The sequence below is a fragment of the Tympanuchus pallidicinctus genome, unplaced genomic scaffold, assembly GCF_026119805.1.
Source record: "Tympanuchus pallidicinctus isolate F22 unplaced genomic scaffold, pur_lepc_1.0 scaffold165, whole genome shotgun sequence".
In the NCBI taxonomy this organism is placed as follows: Eukaryota; Metazoa; Chordata; class Aves; order Galliformes; family Phasianidae; genus Tympanuchus; species Tympanuchus pallidicinctus.
The window spans coordinates 49,966-61,997 of NW_026294685.1; the positions used below are offsets into that span (position 1 = coordinate 49,966).

A 12,032-nucleotide genomic window follows, 5' to 3' on the forward strand; every position below is an offset into this window, starting at 1 on the left:
TGAGATGTTCTGTAATGGTGTGGGATGTGCTTGAATGGTTCTTAGATGGTGCTTAGATGGTGCTGGCATGGGCTGGGACATGCTGGGATGTTACTGGGATGGTGCTGGGATTTTACTGAGATGGTGCTGGGATGCGCTGTGATGGTTCTTGGATGTGCTGGGATGGGCTGGGATGTGCTGAGATGGGGCTGGGATTTGCTGGGATGGGCTGGGATGTGCTGAGATGGGGCTGGGATTTGCTGTGATGGTGTGGGAATTTGATGGGATGTTGCTGGGATGTGCTGCGATGTGGTGGGATGTTCTGGGATGCAGTGGCTGGGATGAGATGTGCTGGGATGTGCTGGGATCATCCTTGGACATGCTGGGGTGTTGTGGGATGGTGCTGGTATGTACTGGGAAAGTGCTGGGATGTTCTGTCATGGTGTGAGATGGTGTGTCATGCGGCTGGGAGGTGCTGGAATTGTGCTGGGATGATGCTGGGATTGTGCAAAATAGTATGGGATGAATGGGTTTTGCTGGGATGGTGGTCAGATGTGCTGGGATGATGCTGGTTTGATGCTTGGTTATGCTGGGATCGTGCTGGGATGGTGTGGGATGAGCTAGGATGTGCTGGGATATTCTGGGGTGTGCTGGGGTGGTGCTGGGATGGGCTGGGTTGAAGCTGGGATGAGCTGGGATCACAGAATCACACCGAATCACAGAACTGTAGGGGTTGGAAGGGACTTTCAGAGATCATCGAGTCCAACCCCCTGCCCAAGCAGTTCCCTACACCAAGTCACACAGGTCGGCATCCAGGCAGGTCTTGAACATCTCCAGAGCAGGAGACTCCCCCACCTCCCTGGGCGTCCTGTTCCAGCTCTCCGTCACCTCACTGTACAGAAGTTCTTGTGCATATTTGTGCGGAACTTCCTATGCTGCAGTTTCCATCCATTCCCCTTGTCCTGTCTCCACTCACCACTGAACAGAGTCCGGCCTCGCCGTTCTGCCCCCCACACCTCAGATACTGATAGACCTGGATCAGGTCCCCTCTCAGTCTTCTTTTCTCAAAGCTGAACAGACCCAGTTCACTCAGCCTTTCCTTATAGCAGAGATGCTCCAGGCCCCTCACCATCTTGGTGGCCCTCCGCTGGACTCTTTCCAAGAGATCCCTGTCTGTTCTGTGCTGGGGAGCCCAGAACTGGACGCAGAGCTCCAGATGAGGCCTCAGCAGGGCAGAGCAGAGGGGGGGATCACCTCCCTCGACCTGCTGGCCACGCTCTGTGCAATGCACCCCAGGATGCCATTGGCCTTTTTGGCCACAAGGGCACACTGCTGGCTCATGGCCGACCTGTTGTCCACCAGGACACCCAGGTCCCTCTCCACAGAGCTCCTCTCCAGCAGCTCATCCCCATCCTGTACCGCTGCATGCAATTATTCCTCCCCAGATGCAAGACTCTACACTTGCTTTTGTTAAACCTCATGCGTTTTTTTCTGCCTAGCTCTCCAGCCTGTCCAGCTCTCGCTGAACGGCAGCGCGGCCTTCAGGCGTGTCAGCCAATCCTCCCAACTTGGTATCATCAGCAAACTTGCTGAGGGTGGCCACTATCCCCTCCTCAAGGTCATTGGTGAAGATGTTGAACAATCCCTGTTTTTCCCCTAAAATCTGGGGTATTTTCGCTTAAATCTGGGGTTTACTGCTAGAAATCCCTGTTTTTCCCCTTAAATCTGGGGTTTTCTGCTAGAAATCCCTGTTTTTCCCCTTAAATCTAATGTTTTTCCCCTTAAATATGGCTTTTCCTTTTAATAATCCCAGTTTTTCCCCTGAAATCTGGGTTGTTCTGCTAGATATCCGTTTTTCCTCTGAAATATGAGTTCTTCCCTTAGAAATCCCTGTTTTTCTCCTTAAATCCGTGGTTTTCTCCCAGAAATCCCTGTTTTTCCCCTTAAACCTGGGGTTTTCTCCTACACATCCCCGTTTTTCCCCTTGTGCAAGGATGTGCACAAGTGTGTGTGACTGCACAGCTGTTATGTGAGTGCGTCAGAACGTCCTTGGGGCAGCAGCTCATGGATGCTACTGGACAAATCGGGCCGTGCGCTCTGTGTTGATCTCTATGGTAATGTTTTTTATTGACCACAACCAAACTAGGAATGCCGAGTTGGGCGGCACTCGGAACGCTGCCCTGCAACGCCGCGCACTGCAGCGCTGCCTGCTGATGCTCCTCCTCTCAGTCGTTCAGCTGCAGCTTCTGCATCATCTCCACCAGGCTGTTCATGGCGGAGGACTGGAAAGAAACAGAGCGGGTGTAGAAACAGGACAGAAACAATGTGGGCAGATCTCCTTAAGCAAGGCTGATCAGTGCACTTGCAGAACGGCCCCATGCAGCACAGCCCGTTCCTGCCATTCAGGTCACTGGCGTTACTTCCCACAGCAGCTGCCTATGCTAAGATTCATGCTCTGCTGGGGGAACGAGGTTTGCAAGGTCGCAGTGCCCGACACGGCAAGGCTCTTTATGGCAGCAAAACCCTCCGGCCGTTACCAACGGTGTCCTTCTGAAGGCAGAGGAAGGCACCCAAGCTCCCCTGGGCAGCTCTCACTGACAGCGTGATTTCCTCAGACACACAGCGGGGTGTTTTTCTGTGACATCGCTGCCCTCAGGACATCACAGCATCTTTCACGGCTGTCAGACAGAGGCACTGAGAGCAACAAGAGCCGTGTCTGTGCTCACCAAGGACTCACCTCTGCATGTGCAGCTGCAGCCCTGAGGGAAGCCTTCTTCAGTTGCCCTCTCCTCTCTTTTTGTCGTCGTCTTCTTGCTATAAAGCAAGAATAGAAATGAATTCATTCTGTCGGTAGCAGAACGGTGTAAACAGGGTACCGCAAAAGCAGAAGGCAGAAAAAAGACAGGGGAAATTTGAGCAGGAAGCCTCTCAGTGAATGACATTTCCAGGCGGTGCGGCTCTGCTCCCGTTCCCCGCTCCCCGGAACACCCCGCCCCCGCTCGGGCTGCCGGGCCCTGACCGGCCATCGTTCCGCAGAGAGCTTCCATAAGCGGGAGGAGAAGGCCAAGAAGCGGGGAGGCCACGGCTTCGGCTCGGCTGAGGGCGGCGCTCCGTGAACCTCCGCGTCCCGGCGCCGCGCCCTCGGGGCCGTGCGGGGCTGTGTGAGGTTGTGCGGGGGCGTGCAGGGCCATACGGGGCTGTGTGGGGGGGCTCCGCGGGGCCGTGCAAGGCCCCGTCCTAGAAAATTATTCCGACGTTCCCAACAGCGTGGGGGCTCGTCCGGGATCATGATCGGCCCTTGGGGGTTTCCCCCACTACCCTGGACAGGATAGGTGCACCCCGCTGATTTCCGCGGTCCTGTCTGGGTGGTGAGGTGAGTCCTTGGGACGACCGATAAGAAACCGAGACTGTTCTATCAGGACGGGCTCTGAGAAAGCCAAGGGGCAGGCAGGCACGGCGTGTTGGCCGTTGCGACCCGGTAGCTTCGTGCACATGTGGAAAGTGAAAGTGGTGTTTCTGCGTTGAGCGTTGGAAAGGGCAATTGATCTAAAGAATTAAGCTGCAACATATCCTTAGAAATGGCAAAAGAGCTGATGTGGAAAGTAAAAATACCACAAGCATATTTGTAACACGTTTTAGAAACATAGTTACAGAATCACCTAACAAATACTTTCTGGCAGAGCTGCAATGGATTGTGAATGTTCTAAGCAATATGGGTATATTATTCTGAGCCAGGAAACATTGTAAGGTTGTTCATTAGGCCGGCAGAAGCAAATACATTTCACAGGCTTTCAAGGAGTCAGGGCCTTTACACACAGCAGAAAGAACTGTCCCACTCTGTGGGAATTTTGGGATGCTATAGACAGGCTCCAAGATGCTCCCCTCCATCCTCCTTCCCAGCTTATCTCTATGCAAGGACAAATGAATGACCAGAACAATGACCCAATGTGACGGGGCACAAATGTTAGGGCGTAATTAAACAATTGAGGCTGTGCCTGTGTTTATGTTGTGAAACTGTCATCCAAAAAGTTATGACCAAATGTTGGTTAAGAAAGCAGTTGTCAGAAGTCAACAAACCAATTGAGACGTGTGTGTTTGACAAGCAAAGATTTGTGTCTAGTCGGTGTTTGTCTGATTGGTGAAGCATCGCCAAAGAGTGCGAACCTGCAGCACTCAGCCAGTGAGGGACCAGGGGAGAACGAGATCAGCGGCGGCAATAGAGATAACTGATGGAACGCTGTTTTCTCGGGGCTCTCCTGCTCGCAGGAGGCTGCCATTGCGCTTGCGAATAAAATCTGCTCCATCAGAGAAACCGTCCTAGAAAACTATTTGGATATTTCCAACAATCCCAGGGTGGAACTTTACTGCAGTATGTGGCTGCCACATACCGCCGTGTGGAGTATCCCTCCGAGGGCTTTCCCTCCGAGGGGCTCCTCAGAGCAACGTTTCCATTCTCCAGTCGCCACGGACTTTGCCCAGCAGCCACGACTTCTCTAAGGAGCTGCAGAGCGGCTCGGCGAGCCCAGAGTCGGCCGGCTCCTCCAGCACCCGGCACGCACGGCGCCGGGCCCCAGAGACTTGGCCAAACGCCGCCGTCAGCTGGCCCTGCGACCGCAACAAGTGCGTGCGTTCGGTGCCCTGCCCCAACCCGACCCGGCGAGCGGCGCCAAGCGAGCGGCGCCAAGCGGGCAGCCTCGCCTCTGCCCCTCGCTGGGGCTGCAGGCAGGGCTGTCGCTCTGCCCGTGTCGCTGCGCGATGCCAGGCGTCCATCTCTCTCTCTGACCGCTGGGCGCGCCTCAGCCTGCCCATTTCCTCTCGCGGCCTGGAGATCCCGCAGTTCCCCACAGCCAGAGCTCTGGGCGGCTCGGTGGCTCCTCGGAGCTCCGTCCGGCTGCCCGTGTCAGCCCAGAAAGGCTGCGGCCCCTCCGCCTGGCTCTGTGCCTCAGCCCGGCTGTTGCTGAGCGCTCGCCGTGTCGCTGTCAGGGGAGCACCGGCGAGCCCGGCGCAGGGCTTTGGGAGGCTGGAGAGGAATGAGGAGCTGCCCACCCCACGTAGCTGCGCCCCATCTCAACACAGACGCGGTTCGAGGTGATGTTGATGTTTTTATTTTTTGGTCTTACAAGTCCAATTGTAGATGTTACAAATCCAATTTCAGATCTGACAAATACCAATTTCAGGTCTTCCATGTTCAATTTCGGATCGTGCTACTCCACTTTCACGAGGCCATTTATTCCAGTACCTTCCCGCGCACCTGCACTCGGTAGATGCAGGTGTATTCTGGATGTCCCCAGTTGCTCTGCACCAGAACCTTGATGTGGCGAAAGGCTCTGGCAGGATGATTCTGCAAAGGAAATGGGGAGGAACAAAGTAATTGCTGGGGTTCCAATTCCCACCCTGTGCTCCACGGCTCGCCCCTGCCAGTTGCTCCTGTTGCTCAGCAGCTCCAGACAGCGGGAGAGCGTGGCTGTGCAGCCGGAGGGCTCTGGTTGCAGGCCTGTGGGAGCACAGGGAGGGGCAGGGAGCAGGCGCCCTCCCTGGCGTGCTGCCCCTGTCCTACCTGGAGCAGGAAGGTCTGTAGGGGTGCCTTCTGCACATCGAAGGTGAACGACCCGAGCGGAACCTCCTCTTCGCTGTCCACATCCAGCCCCTTGCAAGCAAAGCGCAAGGATTGACTCTCAGATTCGTGCACCAAGAGCAAAGCCGTGCGCTGTGTCAACACGTGGCTGTCCACCCCCCTGCCCCGGGGCTCGGGCAGCAGCCCGGCCCTGCTTCCGCCGGAGCTCAGTCTCCGCCTCGAGGTTTGCTCAGGAACCCCGAGATGCTTGCCCAGCAAGGCTTAAGAAGGTTTCCAGCTCTCCAGCTTAGGAAACATCCCCTTGGGGCACTGCAGTGCTCGGCAGGCGGCGGGACACAGGGCTCTGAGGATGCCCAAAAGCAAGCCAGTCCCTGCTCCGGCATTGTCCTGTGCCCAGATCCCAGGCAAAAGGGCAAAGTAGTGACTTACAAAGACAGCAAATGCTTTCGGGGCACTGCTGGTGAAGGCAGTTGGAGTCAGCCCTGGCTCAACGTGTTGCAGAATGACACAACAGGGCAGGATTTCTGCTGTCAATTGGATGACAACCTGGCCCTGATGTCCCTCCATGGGCCAGCACTGCCCTGGTGAAATGCCCGGCTGCAAACAGAATGGGAGAGCAGAGGATTAGGAGAGAGCGCTGGGGCCACCGCGCTCCCGGTTCAGCTAAGGGCAAAGGCAGCGAGCGTCTGTGGGCCGTACTTCTGCTTGAGAGTGGCTCACGTGTGAGGAATGGGGCAGAAGCACTGGGCCTGAATTGCCCGCCCGACAAAGGGGCTCTCAGTGTCAGCGCAAAGGGGAAGATGGCGGCTGGGAAAGCGTCAGAGTGGGACCGTCTCTCTCCAGCACTGCTCCGTCGGCCCCCAGCTCTGCCCACAGAGGGACAGCTGGGATGGCTGTGGCACTGCGGTGTCGGCGGGGAGGAGATCTCTCAGCCGGCTGGGACTGAGGAGCGTGGGCCCCACTCAGCACTTCAGCTCAGGCGCCTCGTGAGGGGAAGCACCGATTTCCAGCACACCCGGCCCCGTATCGGACCTTTGGCTTCACGGCTTGAGCAACGCGCCGGGCCTGAGGGGAGACCCCCGAGGGGGAGCGAGGGGTGCAAGCAGCGCTGCTGATGGCCGCCACGATACCTGCAGGATGATATCCGGAGGATTCACGGGGACGATGAAACTGCGGAGCCAGCAAAACCAGCACTTCAATGTGTAGGTAGGAGAAGTTCTCTGCAGGTCGATGGTACCACCTGTAATGATGGGGAGGAGATGAGTGCAAGAGTCAGCAGACGTGCAGGAGCTGAGGGGAGCAGGGCTTGCCTGCCTGTGTCCTCACCAAAGCCCTTCTGTGCCCAGTCAGGCATCTGATAGCACTTCTCCTGTGCTCTCAGCTCAGACAGCATTCGCTGGAAAGACAAGAAACCATGTCAGCACGCGGCCACGTCAGCGCGCAGCTCAGCGTGACTGCCAGCACCTGGATGCCTGACACGCAAGGCCAGCCGCGTCCCGAGGGCTGTGAGCTCCGTGCTGGCCGGCACGAGAGGCCAGGACTGCGGAAGGATGCCCGAGCCCACGGCCACTGACCTGTGCCTCCATGTGTTCCTCTGTTATCAGGCGTATCCACGAAGACGCAGTGAAATACACCCGAATAGCGACTGCAAGGGGAAAGACAGAGAGAAGGTCATCAGTGCAGGGGTTGCTGCTGGTGCTGAGCTCATGCTGGCTTTTCCTAGGAGCCTGGGAAACCGCGGGTGGGCAGAGAATGTTGGGAATGGTGCGGACTGAGGACATGTCTCTGCCCACGGCCTTCAGGGCACTGCAGCCCCGCGGCCCCGTGGTGCAGCTCGGTGCCCCAGCGCTGCTCCCATTTCCCCTGGCTGCACCCGGCTGCACCAAAAGCAGCATGGCGGGCAGAACGCCAGACCTACAGGGAGGTCAAAGCAAGGCCGACTCGAGGATGTCCTCGAGAAGCAGCACTGGGGCCGTGGGGTCCTCCTCGGTCCGCATCCTAACGCTGGGGGGACCGCAGCAGCTCTCGGGCTGAGTGGGACCCAGTGGTGGAGAGCAGCTGTGGAGCAAGCAGGCGGCCAGGATAGGAAGGCAGAAGTGCCGCGCTGGTGCTCCAGTGCTTCTGAAGGCCTCTGCTCACACGGACCTCATCCAGCACAGCCCCGTGGTCGCTGCAGGGTGTTTGCTCATCGGTACTCACCAAGAAGCATCACAGACAGTGCGACGAACTCTCTGACGAGGTTCATCTTGTGCTGTGAAGCAGCAGCAGCCCGGCGTCTTCTAATTCTCTTGGCTGCTTTACGCCGTCGGCCAGCAGAGGCAGGACCTGATGCTGGTAAAGGCCCGCTCAGTTCCACCGGTGCACTGAGGCTTCTGCGGGAGGAAAGAACCTGGTTGAGCACCAGTCCCACCGTGTGAGAGCCGAGGCAGGCAGCAGCAGCCTCCGCAGAGGCCCTCCCAGAGGACGGGCCTTGGGCTGCCCCCCGGCGCCGTCCCGGCTGCAGCAAGAGGGCAGCACGGGTGGCGGTTGTTCTCTGGGGTCCCCGCACTCCCCACCGCACCCAGGGCTTTCCAGGCTCGCAGTGGCGGTGTCCTGCCTGAGGCAGCACAGCTCCGTTCTGCTCCGCCGTCCCGGCTGCCAGCCTGAGCCACCTCTCAGCACCACCCAGCCTTGGCCTCCAGCAGGGTCAAACCAGAGGCGTCAAACCAGAGGCTTCCCCCGGCTGCTGCGCTGCCCGGGTCACCGAGGGCTGTGTGCGCGCTTGCCCCCGGCCCAATGCCCCTGGCAGGTTCCCCCCGCCTCGTACCTTTGCCCCTGCACTGATGTGTCCCCAGCGGGGACCTGCTGGCCCTTGCCGACAGCCCGTTTCCGTGTGGGGCTCCTAGATGCCCTGGAATGCCTTGTGCTCGCAGTCCTTCTGCTCGCCATCGCAGCAAAGGTGAGCCCTGGAAGCAGCACTCTCAGCACCGCAGTCCCAAAAGCTCTGAGCCCACTGGGGCTCTGACAGCTACAGCCCTTGGCGAGCTGTGATGTCACAGAGGGCAGCTGTGATGTCACAGAGGGCAGGGGCAAAGCGGGCCCATGAGCAGGGCACGCCCAGCAGCCAGGGCCACGGAGGGCGATTTCGTGCTCCCCGCTCTGGACCCGAGAGGAGGGCCGGCCACAGTTCAGCCTCAGCTCTCCCTATGACGCACGGAAGATTTTCTTCATCACATCATAGAATCTCAGCACCGTTGGGTCGGAAGGCACCTCCCTGCCCCCCCTGCCCCACCGTGATGTTTGGAATCGCTTGGCCGGTGTTGGATGCTCAAGGAGGTGATGGAGGGGTTCGGAACACGTTTCCCTTTTGGGCTCAAGGGATGGCCTACAGACAGAAATTGCTGTGGACGTTCTCCAAGCTCCGACCCCTTTCAGGCCCTACCTCCTGGCCTAAGTTAATTCTGAAGGTATATGCCTAATTCCATAGGATCTAAGTAAATTCTGAAGGCATATGCCTAATTCCATAGGATCTAAGTAAATTCTGAAGGCATATGCCTGAATTCCATGGGATTTAAGTTAATTGTGAAGGAATATGCCTTAATTCCATCGCATCTAACTTAATTCTGAAGGCATATGCCTTTATTTCCACAGGATGTCAGTTAATTCTGAAGGCATATACCTCAATTTCATAGGATCTGAAATAATTCGGAAGGCATATGCGTAAATTGCATAGAATCTAAGTTAATTCTGAAGGCATATGCCTTAATTCTATAGTATCTAAGTTAATTCTGAAGGCATATGCCTTAATTATGTAGCCTGTAAATTAATTCTGAAGGCATATACCTTAATTCCATAGGATCTAAGTTAATTCTGAAGGCATAATGCTTTTAATTTAATAGGGTCTATCTTAATTCTGAAGGCATATGCCTTTAATTCCATAGGATCTGAGTTAATTCTGAAGGCATATGCCTTAATTCCATGGGATCAAAGTTAATTCTGATGTTACATGCCTTAATTAAATATAAATAAATATATTATTTATTTACTTATGCCTTAATTCAATGTAAATTAATATATTATATTATTTTATTTACATAATATATAAATAAATGTTTTTCTGTGACTCTTCCAATAAACAATCTTGTGATGGGACAGTGAGTTGGAGTGCTTTTCTGTTGTCTTACATTCTCATTTGAGAAAACCTTTAGTTTTCTGTATAATCAACGATGATACAGGTGCTATAATTATGAAATATACAAGAGAGTTTGACTAAGCAGGTTGTGACACTGAAAAGATTAGATAACGTGCTTACCCTTATCCTGGGCTCCCTGGAAAGCTCCAAAGGAGCGATCTCCAGCAGAGACCCTTCCCCGCTGGCAGTCAGCTTTTCAATGGTGTCCAGGAGAGGCGCAGCCAGGCTCCCTCCCTTCCAGTAGCACAGCACATTGCCTTCCCTTGTGCTCCCAGGGCTGATCAGTGCTCGCCTCAGGTGATCGACCAGAGGCTCAGGCTGTGGTTCAGCAGCTCCCATCAGTCCTCACAGTCAGATGCCTCGTGCTATCAGCATTTCCACTGCACCTCTCTAGGCTCACTGATCTTGAGCGCTGGCCAACAGGTGGCTTCTGCCAAATGCTTCTCCCACTGCTTGCATGTTCCTCCCCCCATTGCCTTCAACATCGGTTTCAACAACCCGCTGTAGTTGGGTTTTACCAGCAGCTGGCGCATGCAAGGGAATATGAGATCAGTCCACTGGATGCCAAGATCTTTGGCTCAAATATTTGCAAGGGAACTTTCAAAATGTGTCCCCACATCCGACTTAATTCTTTCTCCGTAGAGAGGACCTAAAATATTCAATCCAGCAACTGTTTTGTTTACACCTATCTATATCTATCTATCTGCTACATTCCATTTCATCTTACCCATATATCTTGTTAAGCACACATGTAGAAAGCAGTGTTGTTCAGCTGTGCCCTTCCCCAGGTCACTCTGCTCTCCTCAGACCCTCAGCTCTGTCCCAGAAGCATCTTTCATCAGTCCCTCCTAGAAAGTGCCTGCTTTGTAGCACAAATCGACTAGTTCATGGTGAACTCCTGACTTCCTCATGCCTGGAACTACTCCATGGCCTCTTCAGCCATCTGCATCAACCCTGGATGTTGTTTGTCTCCACAAACAGCACCCCTGCCACCGCATCTTCTTTCCAGAGGTATGTTCCCCCATCTCTGACTAAGAGATCTTCTCCAGGTCTTTGTCGACTGCAGCATGCACTACAGACCACATGTCAGGACATGTTCTGTAAACTCTACTGCCAGTTTCCTTGTGACAGATCCATCATTTTGCATCAAGTCCCTTAGTGCTGCCATTCCAGCATTGAAAAAGTGAACATTAGGGATAGGATGGCTGCTGGTAAGGAGAGGAAACGATGGATTCAGACTGCACAGAATAGTGACACAGACAGTGCCACATAAGTGTCTTGGCTTTCGTCTTGGAATTCCTTCCTCTGCTTAAGCTTGTGGGGATGCCTTGAAGGCTGAGAGATGGGGGCAGGAAGGCAGCTGTGTTTCTCGGCACTTGTATCAAAGTGTGCCGCACAGGTTGCAGCCAGCTTTCTGTAAGGGCTGCCTGCAGGCTGCTCCCGCTGTGAGACTCCCAGTAGGAACAGCAGTAGGTACCTTCATCTCCGTCCTGTGTGCTGTGAACTGAGAGAGTGCAGACTTTATTCTCACTTTTATAGGACAAATATTTGCTCCTATCGGATTCTGAATCATAGGAAACTTGTAATTCTGCTGTCACAGCAAGGAGCCGTTCAGGAGCTCTGGGAGGCAGCTGTCGGTACCAGTGGATGTAGGCATTCTGAAATGCCCTCGGCTTTGCACTCAATGTTCACAGTTCTGGATCTCGTTCTGGTAACAGATGGTGGACTCTGTTGCAGCAGCACTTGTGCATGTCCGTGTATCAGAAGGAGAGAAAAGGCAGCAAGCACTGCCAGCCTGCTGCCCGCAGGTGTACGCAGGACAGCCTGTGCTTCTGCTGCAAGTGGAGCCGGCATGGGGAGGGGAATGGATGCAACCAGGCTTCAGCCAGGGCCACAAGTGGCAGCAGAAGCAGCAGCATCCTTCTCATGGTGCCTGCGTGCCTGTGCCCCAGGGAAAGCCCCCAGCTCTGTGGCAGGGACAGGGGCTGTGCCTGAGGGCAGGATGTGACTCACTGGCAGCCACCCAGAGAGGGGCCCTGGGCAGCCAGCAGGTGATGCTGTGAGAAAGCAGCACAACAGAGGGACCTTATAGGCTGGGCCAAATGGTACAAGAAACAAAACCGTTTTAGAGCCCACATAGGATGTGCCCAGAATAAAGATGCAGAGGGAAGGTCCCACAAGTTGTCTGCATTGTAACGTCTCGTTCAGAAAGCAGAGCATGTCTTTGTGCAGGTTCCCTATGGCTCCCATCCCATCCGTGCATCCCATCTGGCACGGCAGTAGGTAGCAGCGTCTTGTGCAGTGAGT

General features: G+C 55.1%; 1 protein-coding gene and 1 long non-coding RNA gene across 2 annotated transcripts; both read right to left on the minus strand.

Moving 5' to 3' along the window:
• Positions 1-2,079: 2,079 nt before the first annotated feature.
• Positions 2,080-2,795, minus strand: LOC128078252 (uncharacterized). Its single transcript, XR_008205485.1, has 2 exons — positions 2,717-2,795; positions 2,080-2,261 (listed from the first exon to the last, which is right to left on the minus strand). It is a non-coding gene; the product is annotated as an uncharacterized LOC128078252 (long non-coding RNA).
• Positions 2,796-10,768: 7,973 nt separating this feature from the next.
• Positions 10,769-11,879, minus strand: LOC128078253 (uncharacterized). The gene is given in 3 exon segments (XM_052678276.1): positions 10,769-11,390; positions 11,392-11,554; positions 11,557-11,879. Coding segments are annotated over 3 exon segments (735 nt in total). The 5' UTR covers positions 11,654-11,879; the 3' UTR covers positions 10,769-10,915.
• Positions 11,880-12,032: the final 153 nt, after the last annotated feature.